Consider the following 19,808-nt stretch of genomic DNA (forward strand, 5'->3'; position numbering starts at 1 on the left):
AGCTTGCTTCAAGTCTTATGTATTATGCACCCGCGGCAAGCAACACGCGCCCTCTGCTGGACAGACCCGGAAGGTCATCAACCATGACTTATATCTATTACACCAACACCCCCCACTTTCATCACTTACAGCGCCCATCATACAGGGCAAATGAAAAGTGTAACCGGGGTGAAAGAGTTTACTTAATTATGAATGTTGTTACATCAAGGCCGAAAATTAGGATGAGCGCAAGCAGTCAAAACAAATGTTTTCCCTCCCAGAGCTGCCAGCGCAGCGCCCCCCCCCCCCCCCCCCAGATCTGGCACCCTAGGCGACCGCCTATGCCAAAAACTGGCCCTGTACACCATGCTAAATGTACACTCTAAAAAATGCTGGGTTATTTCTATAAACACATGGCTGGGTTGATTTGGCTGGGTCATAATTATGGGTTATTTGGGTACTCTAAACACACTGGTGGGTTGTTCATGCTGGGTCAAAGGGGTTATTAGGGCTTCAATTGCAGTTGAACACCTGCCTGGGTTACTTTTAACCCAGAGGTTGCTTTATTCATTTTCCCACTTCTGAATCATTCTGGAACCATCTTTTTTGTAATTTCTCACATCAAAACACACTGAAAAAAGTGATTATGACCCCTTTTAGATGTTACATGTTTTAATATATTTGAATGTGTTATTGCATCCTTCTTATCTTTTTTAATTAATCTTAACATATATTGTCACTGTTTAAAATTAGCTCATTTCATTCATTTAAAAGTAGCCTAATTAGAAAAAAATATGTACAATTTAATTACCACATATACTGTCCTGTCTGCACATGTGCATACACAAGCAGCCCGCCACTTTTCCCTCCATTTTCCATTCGGAATAGGAAGGACCGGACTGCCTGCGTAGCTCCGCTGTCGTGAGATGAACGTTCTCCATGGCTCTCCGTTTTAAGTAAGTAGCTCATTTATAGCCTTGGGTGTATTATATTATACTTAAACAGGTAGCTTTATAGCTAACATTAACGCTATCGACTGTGTGTTTTGATAGATTAACATTAGCAACCGTTAACATAGGCCTACAGCAGCTAGCTAAATGTTAGCCTACTGTTAACCTAGCTTAGTTGTGTAGTCATGTTTAAGTAACTTAATTGAAGTGTTACATGCAACATTAACATTATAAGATAACTTGATACTGCTTTCAAATTAAATACGTGATAAATTAAATCTTTGTCTTGTTAGACTTTCTTATTAGTTTGTGGCTAATACAAGTTGAATTTTAACTGCCTGTTACTATGCTTTTTTTTGTAGCTTCACCTTCCCCGCTGCCCTGGCTTATATACTGGCCATTCCTACTGTGTTCCTGACCGGCTATAAGTATGTTTCTTTTTAACTTTTTCTTATCATTTTGGTAATATTATTAGGACACAACTAAACATGTGAAATCACGTTGGTAAGGGAGATCTCTACCCCGTCTGTGTGCGAGGGGGCGGGGCAGTTTATACACACGCGGCTGCTACACACACACACACACACACACACACACACACACACACACACACACACACACACACACACACACACACACACCCCCCCCCCCCCACACACACACACACACACACACACACACAGTGGAGAGAGAACTAAGCGCTCCGAGGTGTGGTTAAACGTTACCCGTCTTGAGGTGGACAATGCTCTTTGCCAAAAGTGAAAAACCATTTATTGCTTTTTGCTATAGAATATAATCATTTAATATCATTATACATCTACAATGAAAGAATTTAGAAAAGCTTCTCCCTTTTTAAAAGGTTCCATCAAGTGCAATAACAGCATGTTAGGGCACACAAGCAATTTGTCTAAACATTTAGCAAAAGTGCACCACATCCAGTCATATTTAGGCTCTATTTAAAAAAAACTTTACATTGTTTGTCACAAAGGAGTTTGTAGGATTTTGAGTCATTGGCCTAACACAAGTTAGTAATCATTGGCAATCAATTACCTTTTTTCATTTACCATTATGATTAGTTTTCATTTCTGCTCATCTTTATTTTTATTGCAGGTTTTGCTATCTGATGTTGGTGTGATGTGGAACAGAACCTTACTCACAATACTCCATATTGATGAGGTAAGTTATATATTTCACAAGGTGAATGTATGGTGAAATGCCTATTTACTGTACACATCGAGCTGATTCAGAGCAACATGATCATACATTTGAAATGGTGTTTCTGTCCATCTGATAAGTCCAATATTCACTAGCTTTTAGCTCTGTTTACGCTCTCCACCAGCTCCTTAGTAAAGTATTTGGCTCTTTAGCTGCTCAATGTTCCGCTTTCTTCACCAGCTATTCTCTGACTGTCTGTTTGATTGTCTGAAGAAAAAAGCTGCTGCTGTAATTGGGGTTTTCACTTTATACCTCAACATTTTACCCATTGTCAATTAAAAAAAGTATTAGAAAGGTTTAAACAACCATACAGCTTACAGGTCTAGTTCTGATTCCTTGCAATTACCTTAGATTAATAGAAATACTTGTTAGAACACACTGTACACCAATACACATCTTATCAAGGACTTGGTTAATGAGGAGGTCAAAATTAGAATCTATCCTTTAATTATATAGTAGATACAAAATATCATTACACCAATGGCTGAATGTGCTCTTTTGTCTTCTGTTGTTTTGTTTTTGCATAACAGATACATGCTGAATTCCAGTGCATAACAACTATCCCACTTGAAACAGCCTTCATGGCGCAGTCGGACAGCCATCTACCTCAGCTGACATCTGTCTTCCAGAAGAAGGGAGGAGTTGTTGGCCAGAAACTAGCCAAACATCTGGCGATCTTGCAAAAGGTGTGTGTATACACTGTTTTATACAAATTGTCCTATACTCTGTGGAGCAATTTTATGAAATGTAACTGTCCAGTACCGTATAGAGCCCCATTTGCCTCACAACAGCCTGGATTACTTGCCAGGTGCAAGAATGCAAGACACATTTCTAAGGAAACCTGATCTTAATAAGGCAATAGTGGCATACTGGGTAGAGAAGCAGGCTTGTGACTGGAAAGGTGCAAATGCAATCCCCGGGGGGGGGAAGTGAAAAAGCAGAACCTGCCTTGAGCAAGCCACTTAATCCTCAGTGGCCAACAGATCAGACTGTGGTTGTACTAGGCAGATTCCAGGTGTGAACTGTGAAGAACAGAGCTTTGCTCTTGGTGAAAAGTCCCTGGATGAGTAGAATTTGTGTATTTAGGTTACTACAGGTTGTAAATATTCTACAATTTATAGACAATTTTGTTATTATTGATGTATTTAGAAATATTTTAATAATTGTAATTTTTTTACACAGGCAACAAGTGATGTTAACCTTAAAAGGGAAGCAATCCTCAAGGCACTTTGCATCCACCTTGGTGAGGACGATGGACATCTCATTCGGGAGTATATGATAAGTCACTGTAATTGCATTTGCCAGTCACATGTATTGTTTTAAGATCCTAGTGTCAGGCATCAATTTTAGATAATTATGTTTTACCTTATAAGGAGCATGAAGGTTGAGAATATTTATATGAATATATGTATGAATGTTGATATTCATCAACAGACTAAAGCATTTCAAACCATCAGCTTGGTTCTTTATACGATGAGGTTGGCTTTATTCATTATTTTTCTCATTGTCCAATGGAAAGACCATAATCAATAATGTCTTTGTCAATCCTCTCTGACTTCTGACACTCAGCACCAAGCTTATTGGTTCCTACGTAAATCTTTAAAAACACCTCACACATATTTAGTTTGATTCAGAAATATATACGATATGACCAGCTTTGTTTTAAGGGATTAATAGGTATGTGAGCAATATTACAAAAAATGTATACGATAAAGTTTGTCATTAAAATTACATATATTGAATAAATGCATGTTTTTTCTTTAAATATACCGGACATCGAAGGAGATGACGTCACCAGAGACCTGCAGAAATCTACCATGGGCATATATGTCATCAACAAGGAGGGTGGAGAACCTGGACATTATGACGACGTTGGGATTTTTGTTGAAGGACTAGTCATTCTGAACAACATTGGATCTGTAGCCCGAGCTTGTGCCATCATGCTGGGAGTCATCTATACACTGAACATGGCTTACCCCAAAGAGCTAAGGTACTACTATGAATTCATTCAGAAAGTGCTCTTGCAAATGGATGGTGAAAGGCTTTCCCCCAAAGTCCTTGGACTGAAGAACAAGATACATGCTGGACTGTAGGATTTCTTCAGCCGCTCTTGTGAACCGATGCCATTTTTAAAAAAAAACACCAGTCAAACCTCAAAGGTTGGAAGAAGAATGTGGAAATGTTGATGGACTTGGAAGACATGTTTCATGTATTAATGTGAGGAAGGTTACATCCTCCTCAGCTGTTTAAGTCACATGCTTCATGTTACGTCAGGATTTATTCGCTAAGTCTGTTTCCACTGCACTTAGCTGTCATGGCCTCCACCTCTGCCTAGTCTGATTTCTCACATTCACTGTGACATATAGGCTACAGCAGGGCTATTGAACTACACATTCAGTTGGGCCAGATTTTATAACTACAAAATGCAGCTGGGCCAGACATTCAGCGGCCTGTAAAAAGCGGGTAGTGACACATTTTAAACCAACACATATTACGGCGATGAAAAACATGCAATTTTTATTCATTGTTCATCTAACAAAGGTATGTCAAAAAGTGCATAAAAACACAACAAATTAGCATTAATTTAACAGAATCAAAAAAAAAAGTGCACAGTTGTAGCATTACATTTGTTTGCTTTAGAAGTCAAATATTCAGGTTATGTTTTTTGAACCAGGCACATCCCAAAGTGCATTTACTGAATACAATAATAGCAGTCTTAATACATTTCCTGACATACAAAAAAAACAGCTAAAGAGCTCCAATGCAACACAAAGAGGTAGTACTGTAGCAATACTCTTTTTTCACTTTTCAAGTAATAACAAAAAAATCATACGTTTTGGTCACATTTGACCCAGACACATTACAAAGTGCACTTAAATGAATACAGAAAGAACTGTCAAGTTACCCTTCAGTGCACAAACCCATAACAAGGGATACGGGTAACTAACATATTATGAATGAATACTACACTACACGTCTACTATAGTAAACTAGGTGCTTACTATTACCTCATTTGTGATTTGTCATCGCTGACTTTCTAAATGGGAGAAGGGACATTTTTTGTTTTGAACAAGAGCAGTGATTTTTGGCTCATAAGATGTCAATGCAATCCTAAGACATTGGTGAAGAGTGCTGTCAGTCAGGGAGCAGCGAGTGCTACTTTTGATTGAGTTCATGTGTGAAAAGCTTGATTCACATGTGTATGTTGATCCAAACATACTGAGCACACAGATCGCTACTTTCTGAACTTTAGGGAACTGCTGTTTTTTGACATCACTCCAAAACTTCGCTGGCCCGTTAGTGCGCTGCATGTCAATAAGTTCCAGTGTATATTTCCCCTTGTCGATGCAGGGGACCACTTCCTTTGCTCGGGTTGATACGTCCCCCTCTATTGCAACAGTGAAGGGGTCTCTGGCAAAGCCCATCACCTCTGTGGGCAGAGCAAGTCCATCCAATCGACCGGCAAAGTTCTCTTTCAACCTCGCAATGAAATCTGTAATCACATCCGTGATTTGTGCCGGAGATGTGATGTGTTTGGGGAGCGTCGGAAAATGCAGCATCCGACCCGTCCTCAAGTCGGTCGCGAAAAGGTCCAGCTTGACTTGGATCTGCTCCACAAGATCAATGACCGTTTTGTCTCTGTTTACGCTTCAGAGTTGAGAGAGATATGTTTTAGAGTTGCTATCATAGGACCACCGTTACTAGCACCACGAGATGCACTTTCAAAAAACGTGCTGCGTTGTGGTTTGGTGGTTTCTATGCAACGCGGAGTGTTGCGTTCATGCTCTGTACTATTGTAGGAATTTGGCTACGGGAGGCTGGGCCACTCGGGAGTTGGTTCTGGGCCGCATCTGGCCCGCGGGCCGCAAGTTGAATAGGCCTGGGCTACAGTATGTATGAATCAGAATCGGTATGCACACCAAATTGGAGGCAGCAGCTTGTCCATTCGAAGGATTGGAATTCAAACGGATGTAGTTTTTATTTGTATTGTGCTAAAATGCATTGTTCTTTTATAGTGGAAATGGAATGTTGGTGATTTGCCCAAGCTGTTCAAATTATCAATAAATGCATTTTTTATATATAAATATATACAGTGTGTTTGGAGATAATTCATTACACTATTATACATTATTATTATTATTATTATTATTATTATTATTATATTCTATTTAGCCCAACAATATAGTTAATTTCAATCACTAGCTTGGGTCAAATAAAAAACCCAATGTATCGTTTATATTTAACCCAGTGATATAGTTCAATTCCATCACTAGCTTGGGTCAAATACACAACCCAATGTATGGTTTATATTTAACCCAGTGGTGTAGTTAATTTCAATCACTTGCTTGGGTCAAATAAACAACCCAGCACATGGGTTAAGACAACCCAGCGTGTGTTCTGTCCTATAGTGACTCAGCAGCTGGGTTATGATTGGGTTATTTTTTAACCCAGTAGTTTTAAGAGTGTATGTCTGCATAAAGCTGAGTTATGATCGGTCATAATAACCCAGAATTTGGTGATGATTAAATAGTTTACAGTGAGATTTACTCTATACTCACACAGCCCTACAAATGAATTAAGATTTCCACAAAAATGTTCTTTAGCAAGTGGGCAGAGCAGTGTTGATTTAAAAAAGCAATTTGAAGGTTGGATATTTGTAAACCTTTTTTTGTGTGTATATATATTAATAATTTAAGATGTAAATGAATTCCAGTTTATTTGTAGTACTTTCTATTTTTATTGTGACATTTGGTGGTATCAATGTGTGCATTTGATACAGATAATGGAGCAGTTGCTTTAGGGCCACAGTATATATCCCTTAAGGTCAAATAATGAGATCCTCGACCTCCGCCCTCCTCTTGCACCTCCACACAGAGCCCCCCCACATATCAAATCCCAACTTAGCCCCTGTTTGAGGTACTTAAGTATTTCCACTTTTGCTTCTTTGTAATTCTGCTCCTCTATAGTTCAGAGGTAAATCATGTACTTTTACTGCAATACATGTATTTAATACATTTACTTACTTTACAGATACTTATGGCAAACGAGCATTGACCACATCGAGCTCTGTAGATTAGATTGTCACTTATGACCGCTATGTTCTCCACCGGCGGATATCTGTGTTCACGGTGCTGCAAGCGAGACAGTGAGCGAGATGCCCCGCCCCCAACACAGACGAGAAAGAGAGATCTCCCCACCGTACACGTTAGATGTCAAGGGAGATATAATTATGCCTCATCATACTTTGCTGATTTTGGCATTATAGCTGAAAGACTTGTCGTGGGCTCGTCCACTTTTCTTTTAACTGCCGGTTGTGTTAAAAATGTGTCAATTGTATTGATTTTACGAGCAAACAATGTTTGTTTACATCTTCTTCCCAAGCTTCACGCGCCCCCCCCCCCCCCCCCCCCCCCCCCCCCCCAATAACAATAAAGTTGAATCTAATCTTGAGCAGGAACAAATGTATTTACGTAGTACATATCTGACATTAACGATTAAACACATGTGTGCATTCTTTATAAATGCAAACCGAGTCAAGCCGACTCCGGAGGTGGCGGTATGCACCTTAAAGTTGTTTGCAATCTGCCAAAAAACCGAGAGAAGAATAAGAAGAAGGCAAAGAAGTAGAAGAAGAAGAAGCCGACTCGGAGCTGTCCGACTTCAGGCGAGCTTTTTGAGACCTCCCCCTGCTGCGATCGGCTATTCTCGTCTACTTTTGAGGCGAGCCGCAACGCGTCTCAAACCAGCCTACTGACTGTACTCCAGTTTATCTGTTTCCTGTTTTATTTTAAAAAGTGTTCTCACCTTTATATATACAGTCTATGGCTCTCACCCATGTCTGTTTTGACTCCCTGTTGGTTGTTTGTCCAGATAAGTTGGACCTGTTCCCCATTAGCCCTGCAACCACGTAGCCTCCTGTAAACCTGCACCTCATCATCCCATCACATCCATATCACCATTTCCTCGATTGAAATGTGTCTGCTTCCACTTTCACTTGTTGCATTGGAGACCCTTGTTACTCTCTGCCCAGCCATGCTCTGAAGCTGTTAAGAATACTGTCACATAGGAAGCAGAACTGTGGGATGCTAGTTAGCCACTCTGCGTGTGGCTAATAGTCGGGGTCTAAGAGGAGCCATGGGTGATCGAGACTGATGGTGAGAAAACGGAGCTTCAACTCCCTTAACTGTTGCATTTCATTCCTACTTGTCAGGGATAGCTATGGCTCCTGCCAAATGAGAGTAAGATTTCTGTCTGCGCTAGTTCTCTAGCGGCTATTGTCACTGTTCCTTACACTTTATCACTCTTTCTTTCGTTTTTTTCCTCCCAGATATGCTATTACCCAACACATTTTTAGTGTTGCCTGCTTCCTGACCCTTTGTTTTAACCAATCTCGAAAATCTAGGCCCTCCTGCATGTCTAATGACAAAGGGAAGCACTACCACCTAGCTAGTTCTGACCATAGACTGTATATGGTTCTGACTAGCTATGCTAAAAACAAACAGTTGGGAAAGGGGCCAGAAACGTTGTGACCCACGAATCAGAAAAGTCTGAGTATTGTACTTGACCTCCTGGATGCCCATTACCATTTTCTTTATGGTAGTTGTATAAATTCAGTGACAGCATCTTTCCTCTGGCAGTGGTCCATTCCAAAAAGGACGCACACCTAAACTTTATTCCCTGCTCTGGCACCTCTACCCTGCACTTCATTAGGGGAGGTCTTTCATATGAATATGTATCCAAACAGAATCATTTAGAAAGGGTGGATCATTGAATTATCAGTGGCGTGTGTATATAGTCAATATTAGGTAGAGTAAAGACATATAGCACAAAGTTCTCCCTACCATCAGCTTTCACATAATGGCTCTTCTGTCCCCCAACTGTCCCCTCCATGCAGGCTGTGTGTGTGTGTGTGTGTGTGTGTGTGTGTGTGTGTGTGTGTGTGTGTGTGTGTGTGTGTGTGTGTGTGTGTGTGTGTGTGTGTGTGTGTGTGTGTGTGTGTGTGTGTGTGTGTGTGTGTGTGTGTGTGTGTGTGTGTGTGCTTATTATGTTTCTCTCGCATGCTCTCTCCCTGACAACCTAATTACTACTTTCAGCGATACACTGACACACAGATCGAAAAACTGCAATTGGGAATGCGGCTCATTTTTGACAGGGTAGTGGTTTATGAGATGTTTGTGTAGGAGGAGATTTTTTCTTTATCGTTTATTTTTTTCTGTTTTTTTGTTTTTCATTCTCAGTATGGGTAACTATTTACATTGCTGTTGTCAGTGGAGAAAATGGAAGAGGGAAGGCGATGTGATTTGTGGGAAAAATGAGAGGAGATTTTTTTCTTTATGGCTATACCAGTGCGAAGCACTGCAGGCAACTTGGATGATTGATTGATCTATTCTCAGCCATGGTAGCAGGTGTTTCTTTAATAACGTTACGTCATTTGGATGTAGTAACATATCAAGATGCTGAAGGAAAACTAGATAACATAATGTGAAATTAAACTGTAAATGAAAAAATTGTCTTCGATGTATTTTTTTCCCCAAATACAAGTAAACAACGGGCAATCATTCTTCCGCGATTTTTATGTAGTATTGGTTGTTGATGCCAATTATTTGAGAAGGTTTAGTCACAGTCATATTTGGCTACAAATAAATAGTAGACCATTGATTTGATGAAGTGAGAAGACACAGCAAGGGTTTTACACTGCAGGCCAATTATTTTGAAATGTGATTGGGCAACATTCTCAATAGTTTTCTCTTCCAAAAGTTCTATTTAATATTATTTGCACTGCTTTATTTATGCTTTATAATTGCCAAAAAGGGAAAGGAAGTAAAACAGTGAGCACTGTGTTCTAAATTTAAGTTTTATTAAAGCAATGCATACAAACACAGGAATATACAACATAAAATCCCCAAACAGCAGTTGCAGAGGGAAGTTTCTTATGTACTTTTGGGAGCATAGGAAATAACTTAGCAGTGTTTTACTCAGAAACATTCACATAAGCAACTTTTGTTGACTTTTGTGAAGCTGACAATTGAGCGGCCCGACCAAGCAAGGAGGCAGAGGCAGAACGTCCAAAAATACAACCCGGTGTGGGCATTTATTAAATCATACACATATGATATGACACAGCCTCAATCTGCTGCTCCTGTGCGCACAGTCACCAGCCACCACCAGGATCTCACACACAGCCCCAACCTACCAGCCTCCTAACAGACAGGGCCACAGAGCCTAAATACACACTCACACTAATCAAACCAACAGGACACAAGTGAGGGGGGAGCAATTAGACACAGGTGGGGGGGGAGGAGACAACACAGGGCACCAGGTGAACATAATCAGGAGCAACAGAAAGAACGGGAGGGGGAACACTTTTCAAAATAAAAGACATGTTCAATATACAAGGCCCGAAGCCGTCAGTCCATAGTGACGAAGTTAACTTCGTCACAACTTCTTTATCACAACTTGCAACAATGCATATCCACTCTGAAAGGATTTTTTTTACCAGCTTAAAACGTTTTGGACAACTGTGAGTTGAAATGGGAAAGAAATCAATGAGTGCATGGGTCGAATTTCTCTTTCTGGCTCTGAGTGGCTGAAGGTGTGTCGGTGGTATCAAGATGAGCATTTTTACTCAATGAAGGATCTCAAACAGTGACCATGTTCTCGATACACAAAACAAAAAGAATGAGCTACTGTGAACTAGGGGCAGAAGAGGGTATAGATTCTATAGTGAAAGGATCATTTAAGGCAGCTTTTAAAAGAAACCTCTGCTGCGGAATAGCCTGGCCTTTATGAAGAATGACTGACCGAGGAAAGCAAAAGTATTTAAAACCTACAGGCAGGCGTTGTGGCAGACAGGCCCTCAGGTTTGCCACTTTAAGTAAAACGAGCGCCCCTTGTAAATGTGATTTCAATCAAAGATATGTAATTAAATAGTTTTTTAATCAAACTTGTGCATCACAGTGGGTCTTACAAGATTAAATCATATCAAAAGATAAATGATTGTAGTAGTTACATCAACAATTCAGATTTGGCTCTTTGGCTGTGTGTTATTTAACAGTTTGTTGTTTCGTTTAAAACAGAGGTGGACATTGACTATATGCCAACAAATGCCAAAAGTTCTAATCTGTACATTGAATGTCACCAGAAAAAGTGAAATATACAGAATATATTACTCTTTATGCCATGTTTTTATTAAGGCATATACAGTGGGGCAAAAAAGTATTTAGTCAGCCACCAATTGTGCAAGTTCTCCCACTTAAAAAGATGAGAGAGGCCTGTATCATCACATTGTCTGATTTTTAAAGAATTTATTTGCAAATTATGGTGGAAAATAAGTATTTGGTCAATAACAAACAAACAAGATTTCTGGCTCTCTCAGACCTGTAACTTCTTCTTTAAGAGCCTCCTCTGTCCTCCACTTGTTAACTGTATTAATGGCACCCGTTTGAACTTGTTATCAGTATAAAAGACACCTGTCCACAACCTCAAACAGTCACACTCCAAACTCCACTATGGCCAAGACCAAAGCGCTGTCAAAGGACACCAGAAACAAAATTGTAGACCTGCACCAGGCTGGGAAGACTGAATCTGCAATAGGTAAGCAGCTTGGTGTGAATACATCAACTGTGGGAGCAATTATTAGAAAATGGAAGACATACAAGACCACTGATAATCTCCCTCGATCTGGGGCTCCACGCAAGATCTCACCCCGTGGGGTCAAAATGATCACAAGAACGGTGAGCAAAAATCCCAGAACCACACGGGGGGACCTAGTCAATGACCTGCAGGGAGCTGGGACCAAAGTAACAAAGGCTACCATCAGTAACACACTACACCGCCAGGGACTCAAATCCTGCAGTGCCAGACGTGTCCCCCTGCTTAAGCCAGTACATGTCCAGGCCCGTCTGAAGTTTGCTAGAGAGCATTTAGATGATCCAGAAGAGGATTGGGAGAATGTCATATGGTCAAATGAAACCAAAATAGAACTTTTTGGTAAAAACTCAACAAGACGTGTTTGGAGGAGAAAGAATGCTGAGTTGCATCCAAAGAACACCATACCTACTGTGAAACATGGGGGTGGAAACATCATGCTTTGGGGCTGTTTTTCTGCAAAGGGACCAGGACGACTGATCCGTGTAAAGGAAAGAATGAATGGGGCCATGTATCGTGAGATTTTGAGTGACAACCTCCTTCCATCAGCAAGGGCATTGAAGATGAAACGTGGTTGGGTCTTTCAGAATGACAATGATCCCAAACACACCGCCCGGGCAACGAAGGAGTGGCTTTGTAAGAAGCATTTCAAGGTCCTGGAGTGGCCTAGCCAGTCTCCAGATCTCAACCCCATAGAAAATCTTTGGGGGGAGTTGAAAGTCCGTGTTGCCCAGCGACAGCCCCAAAACATCACTGCTCTAGAGGAGATCTGCATGGAGGAATGGGCCAAAATACCAGCAACAGTCTGTGAAAACCTTGTGAAGACTTACAGAAAACGTTTGATCTCTGTCATTGCCAACAAAGGGTATATAACAAAGTATTGAGATGAACTTTTGTTATTGACCAAATACTTATTTTCCACCATAATTTGCAAATAAATTCTTTAAAAATCAGACAATGTGATTTGCTGGATTTTTTTCTCATTTTGTCTCTCATAGTTGAGGTATACCTAGGATGAAAATTACAGGCCTCTCTCATCTTTTTAAGTGGGAGAACTTGCACAATTGGTGGCTGACTAAATACTTTTTTGCCCCACTGTAAGTGCGCTTTCCTGGACCTCTCATACATATTTGCTGTCATTTGTTATTTCGGACAATGTAAACTCCCCCTCCGCCAATTACCTTTGCTGCTACTTACTGCCTATGCAAATGAATAAAGCTGTTGTTAGGGAAGTTCATCATGCTGGCAGAGTTGTCAAAGGCATTCTCATAATTGCAATGCCATGTATAGTAATAATGCTCACGATTAATAGCCAACCAACGTTTCATCTCTCTCCTACTCTCCTGTTGTTCCTGTTCCTATCGTGGTATATTGGGTTCAAGGCTGCAGCTTTGTTGTATGGTAGACAGGTGCGTTGCCTGGACCTGGAAACATTCGGGGCTTAGCCCACAGTGGCGGCGGCCGCGGCGCTACAGTGGAATTTTCTACTGCAACACTCCCCACACGCACATACACAGTACACCCGCAACTGTTACAATGAAGGCTCGATAATCAGCTCACGGCATATAGGCAGGGGTAAAGTGTAAACCTGCTGAAGAGCCACTATTTCAAGTATACTACGTCATCGAGTGGCACCGAAGGACTGTTTAAATGCATGTTGAATGCCCAGCATTCGGCGCCACTCGATGACGTAGCATACTTGAAATAGTGGCTCTGCAGCAGGTATACTTGACATTGAGAAACGGCCACAGAGCCGACCTTGAATGACACAAGCACACGTTTATTACCATGCAACTCTCTGATTGGTCTTGTGTGTTGCCTCTGTTGCATTCACTGAACACGGGAAATTACATTCCTGCCCTCCTCTCTTGTGTCATGATGAGGTTCACGTAAAGCACGGTTAATGCAGGGCCGTCCCTCCCTACAGACCGATCATGCAGACTGCCTGGGGCCTCACCTTGAGGAGGGGCCTCATCTTGCGGAGGCTAAAGCCCCGAATGCCCAGGCCAGGCGACGCCACTGATGGTAGACATGGAGCACACTTCCCAGGACTGTTTTTAAGCACTTTATTGCAAGGTGGTATACAATGGCATTTCCTCCATGCTATTGAAAAAACAAACAAAGCATTCACATCTCTGTTACAAACAAAGACTTATAGAGAGATCATTTTAGATTAGAATCAACTTTATTGTAAGATGTCCCTGAAGTGCAAATCAAAACAACAAATCACAAAACACTACAACCTTTAAAAAAAAAAAAAACTAAACGTCAAACAACCAATCACAGCAGTGTTTTCCCGGCTGGTTCTGTCCAATCACAAACAAGAAGTGTTGTCCCTAAAGGAATACCCTTTCCGTAGTTTTTTAAATGTCGTCGTGTTTTTTGAAATCTTGTAATGTTTTTTGAAATCTTGTAGTTTAAAAAAAAAACGTTGTAATGTTTTGTGGAATCCCGTTGTGTTTTGTGAGATGTTGTGTTTTGTGAAATGTTGTAGTGTTCTGTGATTTGTTGTTTTGATTTCCACTGCAGGGCCACCGTTTTATTATCATTGAACAGAGAACAACAAAATGCAGTATGCATCCAACATGAAAGTACAAAGAGTATTACAAAACGTACTCAGTTACTATCCACGGGTAGGTGAGAATGACTGTTTATTACAATGACCAACCTTTTTCTGTATTCACTGTCAAATCTGAGCTAAAGGGAATATATTACCATTATTAGTTGGCACAAGCGCTTCAGGCTCAGATGGCATAATAAACACCCTATAGGAATATATTTCCTTTCATTCTTCACATACCAAATGTTGTCTTTATTTGAGGTCAGTTGTCTCTTTGGGACTTCATGTACTTAATGTGTGTGTGTGCATCATACATGCTTTCATGCTTACATAACACTATACACACGCCAGTGCTGAAAACAGCAGTTAATCTGTGTGCTCTCTAGCTGAAATTGTTTTGACCTGTATTTAACATGGAGCAGTTCCAGCATTAATCCGAATGAACCTGAATACCTTTCCCCATAAACTCACAACAGTATATCACGTCTTAATTTACATGCTCTATATGCTTAAGGCCATATATGAGATATTTGCATGAATTCATTAGGGAGACTTACAGGAATGTGATCTGCCATGCTTTACTCTTTTGAGTTTGGCGGAAAATCTAAATAAAAACTGAAGCACACGAAATAACCACAGGAAATAAAATGGATATCATTACATTTTTAGTGCTGCAAATAGATTTCAAGTAAGCACCAACCTGGGGGGGCGCGCCCCCCGTTGGGGGGATCCAAAGATCGCAGAGGGGGCGCCAGCGCCTCAGATAATTTGAGGCCAAATATCATATTTAGTTTTTACTTTTTTTTTTTTACATATAATTGTAAGGCAATACATGATTGTCACTAAAGCCGTGTTTCTACATTACAATAACATATACAAAATAATTGATTAATTCATTTTAATAAAAATTCAAGTTAGTAGCTAATAAAGGCATAAAAAGACAGAAATGTATCATTCTTTCTATAGAAATGTTTTTTCTGCCCGTAAAGTTTCCAAATCGGGCTTGTCTGGATAAGCGCATTTTCAAAACATAGTCATTGTCCATGCCGGTTTCAGTTGGATTATTTGTCACAGTGGCTCCGATCAGATCGTTCTCCTCCATTTTGTAGATTATTTACGACTTTTGAATCCACATAAACACATCGGCAAAATCCGGCGTACTTTGAGCATGTGTTTTAAACAGTTTAATCCCTTTGTGAATTATTTCCACTTTTGCCGTCCTTTAATTTCTTCATACAGCGGGCATCCAAATTAATTAATCCGAAGTCCAATAACCATCAAACTCCAATAGTGCTCCTTAATTACGCTTTCATCCTCCTTTAACAAAATACTTCACATTCATCCAGTTTGTGACAGTAGTTGTAGCATTTTTGAGACTTTTAAACTTTAATTACCGATTTCCCAAACTCACATTGGTTTCTCATACAGCATCTCTGTATAGTATGTGTATTAACTGGTATTCACTCTCTGTCCTAAACAGCTTGTTGGAGCTCCTTGTCGACCACAAGCCGCTAACGTTCGCCATGTCTAAAGTGGCGGAGCCTTGGTCGGCACGTCAGCAGCGGCAGCTTTCCTACATCTCGGAGTTCACCACAGACATTAAGCAAGTGGCTGGCAAGTCGAACCTGGTTGCAGATTGCCTCTCCAGAGTCGTCATCGGAGCTGTCCAGTTGGGCCTGGACTATACTCGCACGGCGGCGGACCAGGTCACAGACCCCGGCGTCCAGGCTCTGAAGGTGGAGGGCGCAGGGCTGCGCTTGGAGGACGTGGTGTTCGGTGACGCAGGCGTTACCCTCCTGTGTGACGTCTCCACGGGCCTGTCGCGGCCAGTCGTTCCCGCCAGCTGGAGGCGCTCTGTGTTCAAGGCAGTGCACGGACTGTCACACCCCGGCATTAAGCCTTCGGGGGGGCTTGGTGGCCGCAAAGTTCGTCTGGCATGGGCTGAAAAAGGACGTGAGGACTTGGGCTGGTGAGTGCGTGGCTTGTTGGTGCGCCTACACGAAGTCCCCTTTGGAGCGTTTCCTGGTGCCTGAGAGGAGGTTTGACCACGTTAACATCGACCTGGTTGGTCCATTGCCCTCCTCTCAGGGCTTTTCCTCCTACCTCCTCACCTTGGTGGACAGGACGACCCGTTGACTGGAGGCGGTTCCTCTCGTGTCAACATCAGCCGCACACATTGCCCGGGCTTTCATTGCGAAGTGGGTGTGTCATTTTGGCACCCCGTCAGACATTTCCTCGGACAGGGGCTCACAGTTCACGTCCGAGCTCTGGAACGCCGTGGCGAGTGGTTTGGGGGTTAAGCTGCACAGGACTACCGCTTACTACCCACAGGCAAGCATGTGATATGTATCCTGTCTGTTGTACTAAATGGAAAGTAAAGTATGAAATTCTATACTGAACACACCGCCTCTGACTCCCTTTCATCGGCTCTACAATACTCAAATTTCAGGACCAATAATTATGACTAAATTCTTATTTATCTTTAGCTCTTTAACAGTGGTAAAACAACATCTGTATGGACATGTGCATGTAACAGTGCCTAGCTTAGCTGCGAACAACATGACAAACGGTCAGATTCAGCGGCACCACAAGGTATACAGCAGATAGCTTCAATGACCACAAAGTTAGCCAGAATTAGCAAGAACCTTCAAACAATACAACAAAGTGCAAAATACACACTTTCCTCTCACAACGAGCCACGGTGATGTAATACGGATTATATATAACATGGGTTGATAGATTTAGAGTGCTATGTATACTGTAATTACCTTAAAAAGGGAAATAGTGAGTGAGAGAAGTGAAGACATACATGTAGCTGACGCTCAAAGGTCCCTTATTATTGTTTTGTCCTTTTTTGAAGAGTGTTTAATGTATGCTTGAACTTTTTTTTATTTTTTTTTTTAAATGTTTCCGGAAGTCATGTGACTTCTTGCCCCAGATGTTTATATTGTGTTTGTGAGAGAGTAAAAGGGCGCTAAAAGTTTCAACGATGTGATAACGTAATTCTACTGCTGGTCTACTAGGCAAACACGTTTTCACGGTGTTTCATGATTGTGCAAAGAAGAGAATAAACGTGATTGTGGACATCAGTTCGATGCGTAAAGTTCTTTCAAGACCAGAGTAGTTACAGTGAAAACGTGACCTAATCCATCCGAACAAGGGATTCAATCCTGCTGCAAGCTACAGGCTAGAGAGGTGAGACGCCGTTCTCAATCCTGCTGCGAGTAGGGTGACCAGATGTCCCGCTTTGCGTGGGACTGCACAGCATTTTCACGACTTTTGGTGCTTTCCCGCAAATTGAGACGATGTCCCGCATATTTCATTTTGATTGGCTAAAACGCTTATCTAAAATCAGCTTTATCCAATCTGGCTGTTGAGAAAGCAGGGAAGGCTATCATCACGGGGATGGGGGTGTGTTTGCTGTCAATCAAACTGTAACACGCGGCGGGTGCTGGTCAAGTGTTAACCAATGAGAATAACTCACTCACACACACCCCGCCGCGGCCCCGCCAAACAACAACAACGAAAGTCACCCAATAACGCAGGCGCCGCAGCAGGTTATGGAAAATGGAGGAAACTGAAACTACAGCTAAGAACAAAAGAAGATGCACATACAACAAAGACTGGGAAGACACTTACCCGTGGGTGAAGCCAGTGCAGATTTTTTTGCAATCTTTGCAAGAGTAATTTTTCAATTTTACATGGCGGTGAATACGACGTCAAAAGACAAAGAGAATGCGATTCTCACAAAAAACGTGTCGCTCAAAAAGAGACATCCCACTCTATGGAGACATTCCTACTCAAACCAAAAAATGATGGCCACTCAGACAAGGTAACAGCAAAAGAAATAACAAGTGTTTACCATACAGTGCAACACTCCCAATCATACAGGTAAAATGACTGTGGTAACAAGCTAGCGCCGACCATTTTTCCCAGACTCTGAGATAGTAAAGAAAATGTAATGTGGTCGTACAAAATCAGCGTCCATAATAACAGATGTGCTTGCCCCTGCCTCTGTGGAGAGTTGTTTGACAGAGTTAAAGACACCAGTGGTTCTAGGTGACAAAATAGCCCACACACTGTGGGGGGGCCCATCTGTTGTTGCTGTGATGGACAAAACTGAAAGCTATTTTATTGTATGTATTGTTATGTTTTTGTTCCCTCCTGGCCAGTTTTGCTTTGTATTTATGTTTTTATTTTATCTATACATTTATGTTGTACCTACTTTTACAGGTAATACACTAGTTGAATTAAGAAGATACATTTCTAAACACTTGAAGTGAATAATGCCTGCGTTAGCCTTAGTTTACTTTTCTTTATCAAGATACTAAATTGTTACTGCATTTTGACTTCACTTTCTGTCATTGTTTATTGGATGCTGTTGAATAAACCAAATGAAACAGAATAGAAATAGAGATTTTTTTTCCGGGGTGCTGTTGAGAGGGTGTCCCACATTGTCCCACACAAACATACTCCTTGTCCCACATTTGGTTTGTTGGGACCTGGTCACCCTAGCTGCGAGCTACAGGCTAAAGTGTGCTACGCTGTTCCCCATCCTGCTGCAAGCTACAGGCTAAAGAGGCCAGACGCTGTTCTCAATCCTGCTGCAAGCTACAGGCTAAAATGTGCGAAGCCATTCCCCATCCTGCTGCAAGCTACAGGCTAAAGAGGTGAGACGCTGTTCTCAATCCTGCTGCAAGCTACAGGCTAAAGTGTGCGAAGCTATTCGATTCTGCTGCAAGCTACAGGCTAAAGAGGCTAAAGATGTGATACGCTGTCGCTGTTCTCCATCCTGCTGCAAGCAACAGGCTAAAGAGGTCAGACGCCGATCTCAATCCTCCTGCAAGCAACAGGCGTATCGTGCGCGAAGCTGCACTTCATCGGGCGGTGTGCTGCATTACATTACATTACATTACATTGCATTTAGCTGACGCTTTTATCCAAAGCGACTTACAATAAGTGCATTCGACCAGGAAGATACAACCTTTAAGAAAACAGAATCATATAAGTACATCAGGTTTCATAGAGCCAAACATTTCAAGTGCTACTCAACTGGCATTTAGAAAGCCAGCCCTTTATTAGTATATAAGTGCTTTGTTAGTAATTCTATCGCTCGAAGTGGAGTCTAAAGAGATGAGTTTTCAGTTTGCGTCGGAAGATGTGTAAGCTATCTGCTGTCCTGATTTCAATGGGGAGCTCATTCCACCATTTTGGAGCCAGGATAGCAAACCCACGTGTTTTTGCTGACGGGAACTTGGGTCCCCCTCGCAGTGCGGGTGCAGCGAGCTGTTTGGCTGATGCAGAGCGGAGTGCACGTGCTGGGGTGTACGGTTTAACCATGTCCTGGATGTAGGAAGGGCCAGATCCATTCACAGCATGGTACGCAAGTACCAGTGTCTTGAAGTGGATTCTAGCAGTTACTGGAAGCCAGTGAAGGGAGCGGAGGAGCGGTGTGG

General features: G+C 41.6%; 1 protein-coding gene and 1 long non-coding RNA gene across 3 annotated transcripts; both read left to right on the forward strand.

Moving 5' to 3' along the window:
* The first annotated feature begins 449 nt into the window (after positions 1–449).
* Positions 450–6,274, forward strand: LOC307034487. Its single transcript, XR_013806934.1, has 4 exons — positions 450–1,357; positions 2,040–2,105; positions 2,675–2,830; positions 3,327–6,274. It is a non-coding gene; the product is annotated as an uncharacterized lncRNA (long non-coding RNA).
* A 7,507-nt stretch (positions 6,275–13,781) lies between these two features.
* LOC307034247 (uncharacterized protein) lies at positions 13,782–19,161 on the forward strand. Of its 2 annotated transcripts, none has more exons than XM_079673006.1 (2): positions 13,782–14,429; positions 15,833–19,161. In XM_079673006.1, exon 2 carries the CDS (start codon positions 15,876–15,878, stop codon positions 16,323–16,325), a length of 450 nt encoding a protein of 149 aa, XP_079529132.1. In that variant the 5' UTR covers positions 13,782–14,429; positions 15,833–15,875; the 3' UTR covers positions 16,326–19,161. The 2 variants fall into 2 exon arrangements, with proteins under 2 accessions (XP_079529132.1, XP_079529131.1); XM_079673005.1 differs by having other exon boundaries at positions 13,782–14,425.
* The last annotated feature ends 647 nt before the right edge of the window (positions 19,162–19,808 follow it).

The sequence above is a fragment of the Notothenia rossii genome (assembly GCF_949606895.1).
Source record: "Notothenia rossii genome assembly, chromosome: 3".
NCBI classification, from domain to species: Eukaryota; Metazoa; Chordata; class Actinopteri; order Perciformes; family Nototheniidae; genus Notothenia; species Notothenia rossii.

Coding starts and splice junctions, on each gene's coding strand:
- LOC307034247 (XM_079673006.1), top strand. CDS start 15,876: ATGTCTAAAGTGGCGGAGCCTTGGTCGGCACGTCAGCAGCGGCAGCTT.